This window comes from Rhincodon typus, chromosome 22 (assembly GCF_021869965.1).
Source record: "Rhincodon typus isolate 14 chromosome 22, sRhiTyp1.1, whole genome shotgun sequence".
Taxonomy (NCBI): Eukaryota; Metazoa; Chordata; class Chondrichthyes; order Orectolobiformes; family Rhincodontidae; genus Rhincodon; species Rhincodon typus.
Window position 1 is genome coordinate 31,539,369 of NC_063353.1, and position 20,481 is coordinate 31,559,849.

Below are 20,481 nucleotides of genomic sequence, written 5' to 3' on the forward strand. Positions count from 1 at the left end.
GTCCCGGAGGAGCGCGTGGGGTGCGAGTCCCGGAGGAGCGCGTGGGGATTGAGTCCCGGAGCATTGTGTGGGGACCGAGTCCCGGACCAGCGCGTGGGAAGCGAGTCCCGGAGCATTGTTTGGGGACCATGTCCCAGAGCATTGTGTGGGGAGCGAGTTCCAGAGCAGCGCGTGGGAAGCGAGTCCCAGATCAGCGCGTGGGAAGTGGGTCCTGGAGCATTGTGTGGGAAGCGAGTTCCGGCGCATTGTGTGGGGAGCGAGTCCCGGAGCATTGTGTGGGAAGTGAGTCCCGGAGCATTGTGTGGGAAGCGAGTCCCGGAGCATTGTGTGGGGAGCGAGTCCCGGAGCACTGTGCGGGGTGCGAGTCCTGGAGGAACGCGTGGGAAGTGAGTTCCGGAGCAGCGCATGGGAAGCGAGTCCCGGAGCAGCGCATGGGAAGCGAGTCCTGGAGCATTGTGTGGGGATCGAGTCCTGGAGCATTGTGTGGGGAGCGAGTCCCGGAGCAGCGCGTGGGAAGCGAGTTCCGGAGCAGCACGTGGGAAGCGAGTCCCGGAGCAGCGCGCGGGGAACGAGTCCCGGAGCAGCGCGCGGGGAACGAGTCCCATAGCATTGTGTGGGGAGCGAATCCCGGAGCAGTACGTGGGAAGCGAGTCCCGGAGCAGCGCCTGGGAAGCGAGTCCCGGAGCATTGTGTGGGGAGCGAGTACCGGAGCAGCGCGTGGGAAGCGAGTCCAGGAGCAGCGCGTGGGAAGCGAGTCCCGGAGCAGTGTGTGTGAAACGAGTCCTGGAGCATTGTGTGGGAAGCAAGGCCCGGAGCATTGTGTTGGGAGCAGGCCCCAGAGCAGCGTGCAGGGAGCGAGTCCTGGATCAGCGCGTGGGGAGCGAGTCCCAGAGCAGCGTGTAGAGAGCAAGTCCTGGATCAGCGCGTGGGGAACTGCGTGGGCAGTCAGTCTCTGGTGGAGGCTGGCAGAGGGGAGGCAGTCCTGGAACTTACCTCAGAACAGCTGAGTGCTGGTATGGAGCGGACTGGAGGCTTGGAGCAGAGTGGGGATGGCTATTGTCTGGGTCTGGCACGGCCTGGTCAGATCAGGTGTGCAGGCCGTGTGCTGAGCTGCTACAATGTAATGTTTATTTGAAACTTTTTGTCTGACTGTAATGTCAATCCTTTAATGATGTCTTGTTTCTAACTTACTGTTTCAAACTCTGTAAAGTAATGCAACTATTTTTTATTCTTCTTTTGTATCCAAGATTTGTACCTGGGAACTTGTACCTAAGATGGAGCCATAAGAAGCAGACATTGTAAAAGCTTTTCACTGTATTTCTATGATGGAGTACGCGTGACAATAACAGGATATTCTGATTCGGATTCTAAAGGATATTCTGATTAAGAAACCTCTGGAAATCTAAGGTCAGTATATCTACTGATTTCGTCTATCCATGGCACACATTACCTCCTCAAAGAACTCCAGTGGATTGTCCAAACATGATTTTCATTTCAGAAAACCATGTTGACTTTGCATGTAAATTGGTTAAAAAGCATTTGAGGAGTGCTAAAAAACCAAGGCAATGGAATCCTGGGCAGATAAAAGGGCCAAAGTAAACTAAAACAAAAAGCACAAAATAATTTTGATGGTGTGAGTATTTTTACCTGTCTCCAAGTCTCTAAAATCAAAAAGAAACTCCGTGGTGTGAATTGTGTCGTGAGCTCGCCAGATAGAAGTAAAAATCAGCACTGTGTGTCATGTCAATATGTTAAAGTGATACAATTTCAGAGAGAATTGTCTTAACAGAATGTATTTGCAGTGCTGAAAGAAAGAACAATTGAAATAAAGATATCAGAATGATTTGAGTGTAAAATAGAAATTATAAACTCAAAAGTTAACCCTTCAATAATCATATTGGAAAAGAATGAGGTGCTTAAAAATACATGAAATATTATGTCGAAATTTGTTGATATGGTTTACGAAAACTATAACAGATTCATAAATCAATTTGTGTGAATAGGCCAGAAAAAAACAGCCCATCAGTAATATCTGTACTGGGGATGCATTACCCATAAACAACATCCTTACAGATGCAATCCAGAGAAATTAGTTCAAATGAAGGAAGAAATTAAATTCATGATGAAAGTTATTGAATCAAATCATAGTAGCTGGAAGTATCAATTGTGATGATGGCTAAAGCCAGCTGAATCATAAAGACTGTAAATTAATTATCACAAAACAACACAGTAACTAAGGCACATTCAAATCAGTTTCCTGTTTTGGAGGTGGACATAATTGGGCAAGCACAATTTGTCACAAAAATTGACTTATTAAAAGGTTATTGGCAAGGACCATTGACTGATACAGCCAAAGAAATATCAGCTTTATGCTACACCAGACAGACTTACTCGATGAAAAGCCAAGCTATTTGAAATGAAAAACACATCAGAAACTTCTCTACGATCAGGCAACTAGATTTGAGAAGGATTATGGAACTGTCATGTATATATTAATGATTTGCTTGTGTTCACCCAAATTTGTGAATAACATTTACTTGAGTAAACAGTTTGATCAGTTACATCAGTATGGTCATAAATTTGGTTAAAAGTGAAATTGCCAAAGTGAAGTGACTTATTTGGGCTACAAAACAAACAAGCTCATCGAAAAGCAAAAATTAATAGTTTCTTGGATTTTCCTGCATTTATAAAAAAAACATGAAATTCTGAGATATGTTGGCATCAATGCACTTAATTGGAAGCTTATTCTGAATTCCTGGCCCACAATGGTTTAATTGATGAAAGGCAATAAATTGGAATAGATTATAGAAAGTCAGTGTGTATTTGACAAGTTATGAGAAGCTATTTGCACTGGTCATTGTAGCCAATTACCTCAGCATTGGTGCACTGTTGTTAGAGAAAGTCGATATGGGGCTCAAAGACCATTCAATAATTTTTCTTGGAAATGAAATGCATGTTAACAGTTATAATCGATGATGAAGAATGAAGAGACTGAGTTTGGTAACAGCTCCAAAACCACTTTGAAATTTACAAATCTCACAACTCAGCAGAGACTGTGACTTATGCAGACCACAATCCCTTGATAGTTTTCAAGAGATTATATGACAGAAAGCTACAGTTGTTTCATTGGAGTTTAATGCTGCAACCACAGAGTATGAAATTCATTCATGTTTCTAGCTTTGTCATGAGCAAATATAGAGTGATACAAATTCTGTGATTAAAGTGGACTTGTATAGAAAATATTTGTTATGAAAAGCATTTTATGTTTGATTGAAATATATTATCACTGTCAATGTAAAATAGAAATAGTGATAAGAAAATTTGATAGAAAATGATAAAGGCTCTTAAGGATAACTTGTCTTTTTTGCTCTGGGGGATGAGGTGTGATGAAAGTGTTTAATATTTTATCATTTGGGAATTTAGATTTTAAGTAGAAGCAATGGGTCTTGATTGCAGTTCTGTGATGATCACTTTTTAAAAAATGAGTTCAGAAAGACATTTACAAAAATAGCCTAAATACCTAACTTCCAGAAAAGTGTGTGCCCCAAATTAAGTCATGGCAAGATACCTGAAGATTTAATAAATAATGTATTTACAGTGCTAAATTTATGTCCTATGGAACAAAAAATATGATCAGCACCACAGGCAGTTAAAGTTGAGTTCAGGATGATCAGGCTATTCAGTGCAGAAAAATGGATTCATTTTAAGAAAAGGGCAATTTATTTTTTTGTAAAGACTTCAAGTCATGAGAGTTTGTAGAAGCCTCATGGTTATCAGGAGGAGTCCAGGTCCCCAGAACTGGTAAGATGTCTCAAGGCCAACAAAACTGGAAAGGCTAAGAAATTTATAAGTTATTATTGGAGTAGTACGTCATTGGGATTGAATATCTATAATGGATATTGGTAGGAAAATGGTTGCATTTTGCTCTTATGACAATGTTTCAAATGATTGAATCCTTTTTTAATAATTTTCATCAATGAATTAGAGGACGGAGCAAACGCATTGAGCTAAATTTACAGATGATGCAATGTTAGGTAGGAAAGCATGTTGTGAAGATGACCGAACAGGGATGCAAGCATTTCTATTGGTTAATGGAGTGGGAAAAATTCTAGCAGATGGAATATAATATGGGAAAATATTAATTTATTCACCTTGGCAGGAAGTTTGAGAAAGAACACAGTATTACTAAAATAGAGAATGACTGCAAAATTCTAGAATGTAGAACGATTTATTAGTGCATGCATCACAAAAGTCGGAGTGCAGTTGCAGCAAGTGATTAAGAATGCTAATGGAGTGCTATCCTCTAATATAGGAGGAATTGATAAGATTAGTATGTGCACTTTTAGTCTCTTTATTGAAGAAAGAATTTAAGCATGTTGAAGGCAGTTCAGAGGAAGTTTACTGTGTTGATAACTGGGATGAACAGGATGTCTGGTGAGGTACAGCTGGACAGGCTGGGCTGGTCTTCACTAGATATCAGAAGCGTGAGAAGAGACGACTGAAGTTCACAAGGTTCAAAATTGTCTCAATAAGGTGGACATAGAAAAAATGCTTCTTCTTGTGGGTGAGTCCAGTATTAGGGAGCACAGTTTTAAAATTGGGAATTTCCCTTTAAACACAGAGTTGAGGAGAACTTCTTCTCGCGGAGGGTTTGCAACTTTGGAACTCTGACTTTGGCAGGGTCTTTGAATAACTTTAAGGCAGAGGTAGATAGAGTCTTGTTAGGCAAAGAAATCAAAGGTTGTAGGGATTAGTTGGGGATGTGGAGTTCAGAACAAAGAGATAAATTATGGTCTTAATGAAAGGTACAAAAAGCTTTAAGGGCTGAAAGCCTACTGGTCCTAAGTCATATATTCATTTTGTGTCTTTTCAAATTTCCTTATACTAGTTTGTGCAATAAGCTTGTGTGCTTGTTTCAAAAGCACATTGACAGCGAGATGTGAATATCCTCAATGACAGACCACCATGGTAACCAAATTGGAAAAATTAACTTAAGATCTATCAAGCCACAAACAGGGGCAGAAAATAGTCAAAAAGGCTAATGTAATGCTGGCCTTCATATCTAAAGGACTGGAATATAGAGATGTGGACATTATGTTACAGTTAAACAAAACCCTGGTTAGACCCCACTTAGAGTACTGTGAGCAGATCTGGGCCCCATACCTTAGGAAAGATGTTTTAGCCCTGGAGGGGAGTTGTATGCAGATTTACAAGGATGCTATCTGGACTTTAGGGGTTATGCTATGAGGTGAGATTAGACAAATTAGACCTTTATTCTTTAGAATTTAGAAGATGAAGCAGTCTAATTGAGGTCTTTAGGATACTAACAGGGCAAGACAGGGTACATAAAGATAAATCATTTCCACTGTTGAAGATTCTAGAACAATGGGCATAGTCTAAGAATTAGTGCCAGGACACTCAGGAGAGATATTAGAAAGGTTTAGAAGGAGCTTTAGAACTCTCTTCCTCAAATGGTGGTTAAGACTAATTCAATTGTTAAGTTTAAATCTGAGATAGATAAATTTTTATCAAGCATCAAAGGATATAGGTCCAAGGCAGGCATATGGAGTTAGGCCACAGATCATCCATGATCTTATTGAATGGCAGAGCAGACTTGAGGGGCTGAATGGCCTAGTCCTGTTCCTATGTACTTATGACTTTCAAGAATGATATAGATATGGTTCTTTGGATCAAAGGGATCAAAGAATTTGGGGAGGAAGTGAGAATAGGGGACTGAATTGGACAATCAGCCATGATCCTAATGAATGGCAAGACAGGCTCAAAGGGCTGAATGGCCTATTCTAGTTCCTATTTTTTACATTTCCATGCCTGCTTTTAGCATCAGATGAGAAAACTGTGAAAGCAGCTTCAGGCTTAGCTACTACCCGCCTCTGATCTCAACTTCTTTGAAATTTCTGATTTCTGGAAAGAACCCTTTATTTTTCCTGCAGCATGAGCCATTTCTCAGTTAATAACTGTGATTTGACTGTACCTGAGCTTCCAGTGAAAGAGACCTTGTACACATCTAAGTGAAAGAAAATCCAATGGACCTTGACTTACAAGATTCTCTAATTCACCTGAACTAATGCTGTATCTTTGGTTTCAAGTGATTTGCAAATGTGTATCGTAGAGTCCTTACAGAGTGGAAACAGGGCATTCAGCCCAACAAGTCCACACTTCCTCCCTGAAGAGCATCCCACTCAGATTCACTTCTCTACCTTATCCCTGTAACCCTCCATTTCCCATGGCTAATCCACAAATCCCTACTACAGGCAATTTAGCATGGCCAATCCACCTAACCTGCACATCTTTAGATAGTGGGAGGAAAATGGAGCACCCAGAGGAAACCCACGCTGACACAGGGAGAATGTGCAAACTTCACACAGACAGTTGTCCAAGGATGGAATTGAGCCTGTGTCCCTGGCTGTGTGAGGCAGTAATGCTAACCACTGAGCCACCGTGCTGCCCAAATGTAATTTTGGGTTCTTTTCTCTTTCTTCCTTGGATGTGTATATGTTTGTATGTGTGTTACAAACCATCCCCCTAGGTTTTGAATGTATTAATTAATTGTGATGCATTTTTACCCTGAGAAATTTGTTGTAGGTCATTCAAAATAAAAAAAACTTTACAAACAGGATGTTGGAAAACACGCCATCACATTCTTTAAAAGGGAGAGGAAAGAATAAACAAATTAAAAATGACCTCTGTTATCGACAGGAAAGGAGGATGAGAAAATAATTCAGTTCACCTCTGCCCTTTGTCCATGGCAATGCCACAGGTTGGTGGCAGCAGTGGTATCTCAGAGCAATATACTATATAACTGCATTGCTTGAACCGGGATATTGTTGAGCCTCTTGAGGAGCTCCACTTATTCAGACAAATGGAGACTGAACCTATTTTGTGCCTCGTGGATGATGGCCAGGCTTTGGGGAATCAGGAGTCATATTACTTGCAATAGAATTCTCAATAAATGCTCTCAACTGTAGTCACAACATTTAATTCACTGTTCCAGTTCTGTTTCCAGGCAATGCAATCCCCAATATGTTGATGGTGGGGAATTCAGCAATGCAAATGTCCTCGAATGTTAAGGAGAGATGGTTAGATTCTCTCTTGTGGAGATCATCATTGGCTGGCAACTGTGTGGTGCAAATCTTTTTTCTTGGGTATGATGTTATAGGATCATTCAAAATCAGATGTGTACTCGAAGGGGAGGAATTTTCTGAATTATGGGAATTTAAAACATCTGAGATTTGGCACTAAGTCAGACAAATCTTTCAAAAAATATGCATAGGTATAATTGGCCATTTCGACTCATCATGCATTTGACGATACTATGATTCCAAAGTAATAACTCACAATTTTACCTTGAAGACATTATTCAGACCAATCCAAGTTTCAGGATCTCTTTCATTTGCTTCATGTATCAGCTGTCTAATGAAATTGTTCTGTAATTTTGAGTGTATGGAGGCAAGATGGCCACCTGGAGCAAGCTTTTGGCAGTACATCTTTAAATAAAAATAAAACAGATCATTTGTTGTTAATGTTCTGTTGTTCCAGATGGTGAAACACTGTTCCTTTAAAAGAAGAACCACAAAATATACATCCCCCTACCACATAGCCATGGTGTACAATTTGGATTTAACCCAAACTAATTGAATAGTGGAACACAGACAGTCGTTACTCAGAAACAATCCTATGGTGGCTTTAATGGCTTCAGTCTAATAGACTGAGGTTCCAGTGGCTTTAAGTATCAGCTAACTCTGCACTGGGTTTTGGTTGAATGTTCTGTAACCTATCAGATTCTACAAAATTGTCTCCAGTACAGATGTTGTATTGGGTCCTGGATTCCATCTCATTATAAAGTGATCATTTTCACATTTAACAGCTTCATTAGATCAATAGTCACTATTAATTTTGATATGTATGTATATGGTAGTGAACCCCCTTCTTAAACAATTGTAACACATATGGTGGAGATATCCCCAGAATGCTGTTAGGAAGGAATTTCAGGATGACATGTCAAGTCTGCAGTATGTAGAAGCTCTCAGACTTCATTTTGGTCTATTGGTAGTCTGTCGGAAGTGTTTGAAGTTCAAGCAGCTTCAGCTCTAGGTTTATGAGCTGGAGGCTGCTCTACAGTTACTGTGATGCATTGGGAGGGGTCAAGTTACCTGCGTTCATTGTACCGGGAGCCAGTCACACCACCTGAGGACAGGGTGCACTGAATTGTTCACAGGGTGGATGAGCAAAATGACCATGGCACAGGAAGATATTCAAGTGGCAGGAGCAACAAGGAATGTCTTAGTAGTAGATGACTGTAGAGTGAGGGTGATGGACACCATTTTCTGTAGCAAAGAGTGAGAGTCGAGAGGGTTGTGTTACCTTTCCAGTGTCAGGATTCAGGACACCTGCTCAGGGCTGTAAAGGAGTGTGTAGGTGGGGGCGAGGATTCAGTTGCCATGGTTCATGTAGGTACCAACGGCAGAGGTAAAACGAGGAAAGAGATTCTGCGTAGACTCTTCAGAAGGTTGGTGTGGACTTGATGGGCTGCCCCTGCACTGTAGAGATTTTATGATTAGACTTGGGATGTGTAATGTAACAGGGTCAGTTAATAACCTCAGAGATAAGGTACAGTGACCAAAATGTGATTGAATTTTTTTTATCCAAATAAATAATACTGCATCTAAAGCTAATGCTTTAAACCTAAATGTAACTATGTGAGTATGAAAGCTGAGCTAGCTGAAATGAACAGGCCTACTAGGCTAGAAAATAGATCAATAGAGATACAGTGGCAGACGTTTAAAGAGATATTTGAGAATACTCAGAACAAGTATATTCCTACTACAAAGTAAAATTCTGAAGGGAGGACCTACCATCCATGGTTAGCTAAAGAAGCCAAAGGGAAGGTATTAAACTGAAGGAAAAAGCAGTTAGCTGCACAAAGGTGAGTGGCAGGATAGCCAACTCATCAAAATATAAAAAATACAGAAAAGGGTTAATGAAGAGGCTGAAATTAGAGGATAAGAGGAAGCTAGCTGGAATTGTAAAAACAGTAAAAATTGTAAAAACAGAGTTTCTATAGTTATTTAAAAAAGAAAAAGTAAGTAAAGTGACTGTTTGTCTTCTAGAGGGTGAGAATGGGGAGTTATTAGTAGAAAATAAGAAAATAAGTGGATGAAAGGAACAAATATTTTGTTTCTCTCTTCACTGTAAAGGATAATAAAACATTCCAGCAATAGGGTGAAGCAGAAAGTGAAAGGGAAAGAGGAACTTAATGAGATTATGTTCACGACAGACTACTAAGCAAACCGATAAGCTCTGGGCTGACATGTCCTCGGGTCCTGAGGAACTACGTCCTAGGGGTATTAAGAAGAGATTGTGAATGAGGTAATAGATGTATTGTTAATTTTCCAAAATTTCCTAGATTTAGGAAAGTTTCCATCAGACTAGAAAGTAACAAATGCTCAAGAAGGGAGGGAAGTAAAATACAGGAAATTATAGGCCAACTAGCTTGACATTAGTCGTTGAGAAGATGTTAAGATCAATCATGAAAGAAATTATAGGTGCAGACTTAGAAAAACTCAATGTATTCAGAAGAGTCAGCACAGTTTTGTCAAAGAGAAATCACGTTTAACCACTTTATTGGAATTATTTGAAGGACAATAAAGGGGATCCTGTAGATATACTGTTCTTGAATTTCCAGAAGATAGCTAATAAGGTACCACTTCAGACATTAATACAGAAAATGAAAGTTCATGGTACAGGGTGTATCATATTAGTGTGGTTAGAAGATTGATCAGCTGACAGAAAATACTGAGCATACTTAAATGGGTCTTTAAGTGATTGGCAGGCTGTGGTGAGTGGATTCCTGCAGGGGTGAGTAGTAGGGGCTGAACCTTTTGCATTTTACATTAATGGCTTAAATAAGGGTAGTGAAGGCAGTGTAGTTACATCCATGGAGATCTAGATAGGCCGGAAAGTATGTTGTGAAAAAGACAGAAGGAAGTTGCATATAGATATAGATAGGCTAAGTGTGTTTGCAAAAGTCTAGCAGATGTAGTATAATGTGAGACAATGTAAAATAATTCATTTTGAAAGGAATACAAAAAGTAGCATAATTCTTAAACAGAGAATAGGTGAAGAATTCCAAATTTAAATGTTATTGTTAGTCACAAAAGTTTGGCAAGCAGGTACAGCACATAGTCGAGAAGGCTAATGGATGCTAACCTTTATGAGGAGAGAAATTAAGCAGAGAAGTAAGGTTGGCATCCTTCAGTTATGTAAGGCATTGGTGAGATCATATCTATAATACCGTATTCAGTTTTGGTCTCCGTATTAGAGGAAGGATGCAAATTCAGTGGAGATGGATCAGAGCAGGTTTATCAGATTGATACTTTAATGAGTGTGTTGTCTTTAGAGGATGGGTCAGACAGGCTGAGCTTGTTTCTATTAGACTTTAGAATATGTTTTTAGGGGTGACTTGATTGTATAAGATATCGAATGGTCTTGACAAGGTGGATGTGGAGCTTCCTCCTGTGGGTGAGCCCAGAACTAGGGTGTGGATGAAAGAGATGTGGGTGTGTTTTCTCTCAGAGGGTTGTTCAACTTTGGAACTTGCTACAACAGAAGGTGCTGGAGGTGGGATCACTGTATATTTTGAAGGCAGAGGTAGATGGATTTGTATCTGGCCGTGGAATCAAGAGTTATCAGGTGTATACGGGAATGTGAAATTCAAAACACAAAAGATCAACCATGATTGTATTGAATGGTGGAATAGGATCAAGAAGCCAAAAGATCTAATTCTGCTCCTCATTTATCTGTTCATATGATCTTGGCCTACTACCTTCAAAGAATTGTGCATGTATTCCCCACTGTTCTCAAACTGTTCCATCTGGTGACCATTCAGTGAAAGAACCTGGAGAAACCAATTGATGTGAAGTTCCACTTCTAAGACCAAGCCCAGATCAGGTAAATGAAGGCTTTTGAGAATGGCCAAACACTTATCTGCAGAGATCCAGTGTTGGGCTTTTAACAGGATCTGACCTTTCAATTCAGCAGATCCTTTAAACCTTCCTGCCTCCTTAGATCTGAAAAGCAGGACCTAACCCAATCCTGTCCTCACTAAACCCCTGCTCCATGCATTTTGCTGAAAGTGTCCCTGGGTGGTGATCAGGATCAGGGATTGGTGCTGATCTTACACTTTTCTAATCCTGAGACACTCAGGCGATTATCCATGGATAAATAGGGAGCCTCCTTGTCTGTGGTGTTTAATGTCATAGTTCATTGCCTTCAGGGTCTAATGTAGATTACAATGTAGATGATGTTACCTGGGTGATGGAGCACATGGAGTCCATCAGAATTGTTCACATACAAACAAGAAGTTTGTTTCATTCTCTGTGTTTGTTCATGTTTAGAAACAGTGAGGAGTAAAACCAATCATTTACAGTGGAGATTCCAGGGACATACCTCAGCAGTTATCCACGGCATCAATCTTTCGATGAATGTGTAACAATAACCACGATAAAACCAACCATGAGAACAATATTCATCGTGAAGGACATGGCTTCTTCCAAAGATCCAACTGCCTTGGGTCATTTTCTCCTGCTCACTTTTCTCCAATTCTTCATTCAGAGCAATATCAGCTGCAGTTAAAGGGAATTGGATTTATAGAAGACTAAGAGATTTCAAATGCATCTTCTGCTCCTGATACTTTAAAGAGTCTGGATGATTAACAATTTTATTGGCTTGTAGCAAAAGGATATTTTGAGAGAAAAGTAGAAAATAATGGATCAATAACTTTTTTGAAACCTTTTGTTTACAGCTCCTATTCTGATAGTAGGCTTCATTACTTCTGTTAAATCTAGAGCAGACATCAAAGTGCCAAGGCTTGGCGTGGGAAGATGAAGAGTTAAAAGTGGTGGATGAAGGACATTGCTTGCTATGGGTTATTAGAGGACATGGAGGTGGGTGAAAGTGCATATCTTGTCGCAGGGGCATGTGATACAATGGTAAGGTTGGAAAGTTATATCCTGGCATGGGAGGCATGATTAGGACCGTTAGAATTTATGTCTTAAAGTGTTCCTCCATGTGCGGTGAGCTACAAGTCCTTTAATCTGGACCTAACTCCAGGAAATTTGCTGAGGATTTGAATGTACTATTCCCACAATGCAGCCAGCTGGGTGGGAGTGTAGGCTCACAACCTGAACCAACCAGCGCTCTTAACAATCAGAAATTGCAATAATGGATTTGGGAATCCTCGAAACAGAACATGGTCTTATTTTTAAAGGATTGTCAAGGCATCCCAAATCAATGACTATACAGACCTACAAATGTTCTCCGAATGTCTTTGAATTTCCACTATATCTAATTTTCAGGAGGTAACCTGTTTAACTCTTTTTTAAATTCAAAGGGACGACCTCACATTTGTTTATGTTGAAACCCAATTGTCACTATTTTGCTCATTGTTGTAATCTTTCAATCTTTTTGTAACTCCATCTACAGCACTTACAATAACACCTATTTTTAAGTTGTTGGTAAGTCTTAATCTGTGGCTTTCTTGCCCATCCCTAAACTCTGTTGTCTGCCTCTCTGGTCAATACTTATTTCTTAATTTCTGGACTTCAACTTTAGCTAACAGTTTCTTCAGATGTATTTTATCAAATGCCTTCAGGAAGTTCATTTCCATAAAATCCATAAGCATGTGACTGTCCACCTCCATAGTCACACTTCAAACCTGCTATCAGATTTATCATGAACTATTCCCTTCAAATCCATAAGCAGATGTGGATGCTGGAAACTGAAATAAAAACAGATAATGCTCGAAATTCTCAGCCTGTCGTGCAGTATCTGTGTAACAAAAAAAAACAGACGCATTGACCTGAAAAGTTGGCTGAATCTTACCATATTTTGGCTGTGTCATTTTTGTCAAATTTTCTGGAGGGTGTCTCGCTGTGAAGCTGGGTGAGTTTTCTCACCTGTGATCTGGAGCTGTAAGTGGTAAACTGGAGTCACCAGCTAATCACTCTGACTTTAATATTGGGAATTCTCATGTATGGTTTCTATCTGTTCCGACACACAATAGGAAGCTGCATATTAATGAGATGAGATTCTGTGTCAATGAGGCTGATAATGAGCAATAACCCCTGCTAAGAGACAGCTTGTCACTCCTTTGCAAGGATCTTCTCTTGACTCCGGAACTTTATTGTAAAATACAAGTTGCTTTCGACATTGAAAAAGGCATCCCTCGACCTCTCATGCATTTCTCCCAAACTTCAAGGCACAGCCTGTGTCATTCACCATCTGGAAAAATTCCACCCTCATGATTTCTCTTTCTTGGAGGTTTGATCTGCTGAGTACTTTCAGTATTTTCTATTTTTACTTTACAAATCTAAGTTGTGTCTCTCTGATCATCTGAAAATGTTCAAGGTATTGAGTCATCTGAAGAAAAAATGGACTGGTCTATTGACCTTCTTTTGCTTTGCCATCTTCTTGAAGTAACAGAATGAGATGCATAGGTTTCCAATCTAAAGTAACACTTCCTGAATTGAGCGCTTTAGGAGATTACAGTGAGGGCAATGTTCGCACTTACTTCCATCATAACCCTGGAAAGGAAGACCATCTAATCCCAGCGGGCATTGTCAGATTTTGGTGACATTAGTTTCTTCATTATTGCAGCAAAGAGGGGCACATTGGTGAACGTTTTCATCTCATACCCATCACAATAAATACAAGGACGCCAAGTTTCAAATGATGGTAATGTCTGCTGCATAAGGAAAGGATGCTGATTCATTGGGAAGTCTGATTGGCTGATGCCAATGAAGAAAGCAAAGGCAAGCTATAGTCTCCCTCTGCTTCTAGGCCCAAGAGGTGAACAAATGCCTTTGCTCACAGGAATCGCGTCCCTGCACAAGGTGCTTCTACCAAATGTAAATGAGACATGTCACGAGCACCACAGCTTATATTAGTGTAATGAGTAGTGCAATCATACATAGGTTTGTTCAGCAGGTAAAATAAAATAAAGAACTGCGGATGCTAGAAATCTGAACCAAAAACAGAAAATGCTGGAGGAACTCAGCAGGTCTGGCACAATCTGTGGAGACAAAGCAGAGTTAAAGTTTCGAGTCCAGTGACCCTTCTTCAGAACTGAGCTTCTTTAGGGGAACCTTGCGTCTGCTGTCCTGTAAGTAAATCATACAACCGTTGCTGATAACAATAGGCTAGCTCTTCCCAGTGTTAAGAAAGAAGAACCAGAAATAACAATTGAATATTATCCTATTCTGAAGAAGCATCACTTGACTCGAAACGTTAAGTCTGTTTTTTTTCTCTACAGATGCTGCCAGACCTGCTGAGTTTCTCCAGAAAATGCTGTTTCTGTTTGTTCAGCAGGTGTTCTGTTATGGACAAACCAGAAGGTGAGTTGAATTATTCTTAAATCTCTCCTCATCAATCTGCAAACTCAAATTAATTTTTATCTTTTTCTTATTTTTCCTTTCCCTTTAGAAACGCAGAGGGTGTGTTCTCCCCTAATCCTCCGCTTATGAAAGTCCAATTTTTAGATGATCCATAGCAGACTTTCTTTCGGACTAAAATAAAAACATAATGCCTATTCCGTGCTTTGAAACCTGGAGGATGATTATCACAACACATAGACACAGACGAACAAATCAGCAAGATAGGAGAGAAAAGAAGGAGAAGAAATAGATTACATTTAAAAATAATTGAATGTTCAATTCTTGAACAATTCCTGATATTTTGACTGAATCCATAATTCTGTGACAATTGAAGGCTTGTTCCTATATGCTGGTCTTGCAGAATTACTCTGTGTGGTGTTTGGAGGCATAGCAGTACATTTGGTCAACTTTTCAGGAGAGTGTAGGATTTCTTCTGGAAGCAGGTTTTGCAGAGGCTGAGAATGAAGGCCTCCTGTAAGTGAACTATATGACTAGTGAAGTTAACAGTAGGCTAGTTCTTCCCAGGAAGGCAGACCAGAAATAACAATTGAACTTTATCCAGTCAACTGATGGTGTTCCTGGATGAATCGATTTACTTAATGAAACAGATTCTGTACTCCTGGTTCAAACTATTTTTCGTCATGTGAGTACTCAGTGGATTAGCCCTTATGACCTGTTCAGGCAAAATGAGCTTCAATGGTCTTTTTCAAATATGACTTGGCTGGGGAGACATAGGGTGGAATCATTCTAGACCCTGAATGACATGAACAATGATGAATCAGTTGGGAAAAATGGCGAGAGTGGAAAAATTAGGTTCTCGACATTGTGAAAAGAAGTTAAATTTCCTAACCAAGGCTTTAATGACAAGATGAGAATGTGAGCAGTGAAAGGTCATTTACCATTTACATCTCATTATTAACTAAGCCCACCTCATTTATATGCAAGTTACTAAGACAATGGAGAGAAACTAGACGGTGATAATTCCCAACGTGAAGGTAGCTGGTGTCTGTGGCATGCTGGCTTATTCTTCAGGCCTCCATCTTGGCTGGCGTTACCTGACATCTCAGGCCATGCTTCATGGGCAGTGACTAACTTCACAACCTTCATCCATGGAGGTTGGCCTTGGAAAAGCATCAGCCTCACAACATTACCATGGCACATGTCTGACCCACCTAGAATATAGTTCATCACTTCAAGGCTGTGGAAGTGGACCTACTCATGTGTGATCTGAGGTCCTTCAAAGGCATTCGCACTAAGAAGGCATTTCTGTAATACAGAATAAAGACATCTGCAGTCACAGAATTCCACATGCACACAACATATAGATGACCAGCTATGTCAAATACAAACTCTAGCCACAAGAAATCTTGTCTATATTGTTCATCATTACAAAGTGATGACAGTTAACTTTGTGAAGCAGAAGTGAACACAGGAAACTGTTAAACAAATACTTTCCAGCCACAATTCATGAAGACAGCCTAAGGTCTCATAGGCTGTCCAAGAATGAGGGGCTGCTTTCCTCTCACCTTGAACCGTCAGTTTGTGACAACATACTCTTCTATGGAAAGCTGCCTTTCTTCAGTGATGCAAAGAATTGGGGGGTGGGGGGCTAACAAGGTTTTAGCAATCCTACCATACCTACAATCTCCGATTGTGTTTGTGCTTATGCTTCATAATTCAGAATTCCCCGATGTCAAAGATCCATATAGAGGCATCTCATGGCCCTGTTTGTCAAATTGCTCCATGTCCTGACGTATTGAAGATTGGGCTGACCTGTCATTTATGTGTGGTGTGAATACTGACTGGTTACATTACTAAAGAGCTTGTTCTGTTTCTGATATTCCCCATATAGGATTATTGGAACCATGACTCGATCTAGATCTAGCCACAGCAGGGGTCATCGTTACAGTCGCTGTGGTGCAACAAAGACTCAGAGAAATTGAAGAGCAACAGATGCATCAGCAAGCCCAAGACCAGCAGTAACCTCCAACAGCTGCTGAACAGTCTCCACATATAGAAATCACAGCTTAACATCCCCCCTGAACACAGATGGGGTATAGAAGTCCCAAAGTGTACAGTCCTCGATGTTATTTCTTCCAAATGAGTGAGGGTCATTGCCTCTACTCACTTAGGATGTTGCATGACACCATCACAGTATTCTGCAACTGCTGGAGAGGGACCTGAGCTGAATGGGTGGGTGGCTAGCTTAACCCATAGAATGGCAAAGTGATTTGCCCTGTCAGTGTACAAGTCATCTGTGATCATTGATACCACATCCTAAATATCTGTGCCGGGTACCCTGGAAGGTGCCATGTTATCTATATCCTTGAGAACTCCCATGTTCTTGCTTCATTTAAAGGGCCCAATACCTTACAAGGATGGGAGACAAGAGCTACCCTCTGCAATCATGGTTGATGAGTCCACTTTGTGAAACCCCCAGATTAAGGCCAATCTAACACTGTCCATTCTTCCACCAGGGTGATCGTGGAGCAGGTGATAGGCCTCCTGAGGGTTCATGTGGGGGTGTCCTTGCAGTGTAGTCTGGACAGAATGTGCTGAATCATTCTTGAATGAACTGCCCTGCACAACTGGAGCAGGCAAAGAGAAGATGTGATGGATGCTGAAGAGCTGAGTGAGTGTCAGCAGTGTTTCAAGAAGGAAGATGAGGACATTGAGCTTCACCTTCAGTGTGAGAGAGCGCTGCAGCATCAGCTATAAACAAACTAGACAGCAAGCATTAATGGATACCTACTTGCAGTAGATGTGAGTTAAGTAAAGTCATCATTCATTGACTTCAAATTTGTTGTTCCTGAAAAGGCAAGGAGCCCCTGGTTAATTCCTGAAGCACGTGTAACTTTTTTTTTTGTCTATTTCTTTCTACACTTTTCCTGTTGCTCAAAAGAAAAAGTGAACATTAACAACTGTTTGAAGACTTTTGAACATGTAATGACGAGATGTTATGCTACGCTGGGCATTGGTGAAGGAGGAGTGGAGCTAAGAATGTGTTACCTCTGCAATGTGATGCTTGTACCAGCAGCTATAATGACAGTCCAATAGCCAGGCCGTGTTTAATCTGGTGCACAGCTGGGCTTTAAACATGGCACTGGTAGCAAGGAAACCAAAATACCCTGTTACAAGCACCTCAGCCATTGCTGAGTGCAAGGTAGCATGAGAGCTACTTAATGAGGTGAGCAGCCAATAATAACATGAGATAACTGATTAGAGCCCACGGAGAGAAACCCTCTGTGAAACTCCCTGAAATTGGCACTTAGCCATGTTTTTTGTGAAATTCAGCTCATATTGTCTTTTGCCCATTTGTGTGAAATTCTGTAAACTGATGAATTATCTCGTTGCCATTCTGAAGGGAGGAGTGCGCTTGTAATCGAGTCCTACTTTGTCACAATGCTATATTATAAGTGTAAGTATCTTATTCACTCACCAAAAATTGCCCATTAGTTTCTCCTCCTGACTATTAACTACAACAACAAAGACGTTCATCAGGCTTTTCAATAAACCCAAAGTATTATGTTTATTACAGTATAGATTACTGTTTAAACAAGTGGCAAACTTTATATTAATTAATTGACTGTATGTATCAATCTACATCCCCTTTAATCCCAATCACACTCAGTCATATTCTGACACACATTGGTCTCTGAAACCTTGCTGCATACTGCTTTCTGAAGTCACTTGCTTTTCTTAAATATAAATATAAATACCTAATAGTTAATAGTGTCCTTTGATCTTTTGAATTTGCTAAACAATCAGCTGATAAATATTTTGCAACCCAATATTATCCACATATCCATTTTTCAGTTCCCATAATGCATTGATGCAATCTCAACACTTTGTCCTGGTAATTGTGTCCATATTACAGAGATGCTGGATGTCTTAAAACGCATTAAGGTGGATAAATCCCCAGGACCTGATCAGGCATAACTCAGAACTTTGTAGGAAGCTAGGGAAGTGATTGCTGGGCTCCTTGCTGAGATATTTGTATAATCTGTAGCCGCAGGTGAGATGCTGGAAGATTGGAGCTTCGCTAATGTCATACCATTACTTACATATGGTGGTAAGGAAAACCCGGGAACTATAGACTGGTGAGTCTGACGTCAGTGGTGGGTAAGTTGTTGGAGGGACAGGATTTACATGTATTTGAAAAGGCAAGGACTGATCAGGAAGAGTCAACGTGGCTTTGGGTGTGGGAAATAGTGTCTCATGAACTTGATTGAGTTTTTTGAAGAAGTGACAGAGAAGACTGATGAAGGCAGAATGGTAGATGTTGTCTATAATGGACTTCAGTAAGACATTCAACAAGGTTCTGCATAGTAGACTGGTTAGCATAGTTAGATTACAAGGAATCCAGGAAGAGCTAGCCAATTGGATACAAATTGGCTTGAAGGTAGGTGACAGAAGGTGGTGGTGGAGAGTTGTTTTATGGACTGGAGGCCTGTGACCAGTGGTGTACTACAAGGAGCAGTGCTGGGTCTGCTGCTCTTCGTCATTTCTATAAATGATTTGGATACAAATATAGGAGATATAATTAGCAAGCTTGCAGACGACACCAAGATAGGTGGTGGTGTGGACAGTAAAGAAGGTTACCTCAGAGTAAAACAGGACCTTGATCAGATGGGCCAACGCGCTGAGGACTGGCAGATGAAGTTTAATTTAGATAAATGTGAGGTGCTGCATTTTGGAAAGGGAAATCAGGGCAGGAATTATACACATAATGGTAAGGTCCTGGGGAATGTTGCTGAACAAAGGGACTTAGGGGTGCCGATGCATATTTCCTTGAAAGTGGAGTTAGAGGTAAACACGATGGGGAAGAAAGCGTTTGGCACAATTGCCTTCATTGATCAGTGCATTGAATATGGGAATGGGGTTGTCATGTTGTGGCTGTACAGGATATTGGTTAGGCCAATTTTGGAATACTGCATTCAATTATGGTCTCCCTGCTATAGGAAGGATGTTGTTAAACTTGAAAGGGTTCAGAAAAGATTTACAAGGATGTTGCTGGGTTTGGAGGGTTTGAGCCTCAGGGAGAGGCTAAATTGGCTGAGGCTTTTTTCCCTGGAGCATTGGAGGCTGAGGGGTGACCTTATAGAGGTTAAAGCCATGAGGGTGAATAGATGAGGTCTTTTTTCTAGAGTGGGGGAATCCAAAACTAGAAGATTAGGTTGTTCCGAAGTTGGATACAGAATTTGTGGATGGGAAGACAGGACATTAGACTTTGATGCTTGTAAAATGATGAGGGTAGAGTGCATGGTCCCTTTAAAAATGATGTGTTTTTTAGGTTTGGAGATTTAAAAAGTCTGCAGACAGTAGCAGTTGCACAGAGACTTTTTGAAATTGAAACATTCTATCAAAAGGCTATACAGTTAGCAGGCAAAGCAGCATTCATGGTCCCACCATCCACCCACAGATTCAGGACATACATATGGTCTTGGTGGCAGGACCTTGCTATGTCAATAAAATTCCAGCCATTGGCAATGTTACACCCCTCTCCACCTGCAATACCTTTGACAAACCTAATTGCAGTCAAAGTGTGGTTTATGGTTGGGATTTGTGAAAGCTGCTCAAGGTAGCGGGCATCAGTGGTTCAGATAGAATGCAAAGTGTTTTTTTTTGTGTCAGGCAGTTGTCAGATTATTTTGCAGAGGTGAAAGATCTCTGGATTTGATGGAGGGTAACACTTGCGGGTCACAGAATGTTCAGCCAAAAGCTCAGAGATATCAAAATCAGTTTGAAACCCATAAATGGCCATCCTCCTTCAGAATGGTGTTCTGCCCTCATGCCACAGGCATAAATCACTGATAGAAAGAAAATCTGGCTATTAACTGGCTATTGATGATATCATGTTTGCCACTCTAATTAGCACAAATAAATATTCAAATACTTTGAATTTCCTTCAAGTAATCCATTATGTGAACAAACATTCTACTTAAATGCTTATTCCCAATATAAGCAAACATTTCCATTCTGTGGGAATGTCTCATGGCACAGTGATAATGTCCCTACTTTAAGGCCCAAG

At 40.6% G+C, this 20,481-nt stretch overlaps 1 protein-coding gene across 1 annotated transcript in view; it reads right to left on the reverse strand.

Moving 5' to 3' along the window:
- The window catches only part of LOC125485804 (lectin-like), a 45,439-nt gene that overhangs the window by 8,462 nt on the left and 16,496 nt on the right, over window positions 1-20,481 (reverse strand). Inside the window, exons 3-4 of the mRNA XM_048610543.1 lie at window positions 11,467-11,642; window positions 7,365-7,505 (exon numbers count right to left, since the gene is read on the reverse strand). Coding sequence (XP_048466500.1) covers window positions 7,365-7,505; window positions 11,467-11,642 — 317 coding nt within the window. The remainder of the gene's footprint in view (window positions 1-7,364; window positions 7,506-11,466; window positions 11,643-20,481) is intronic.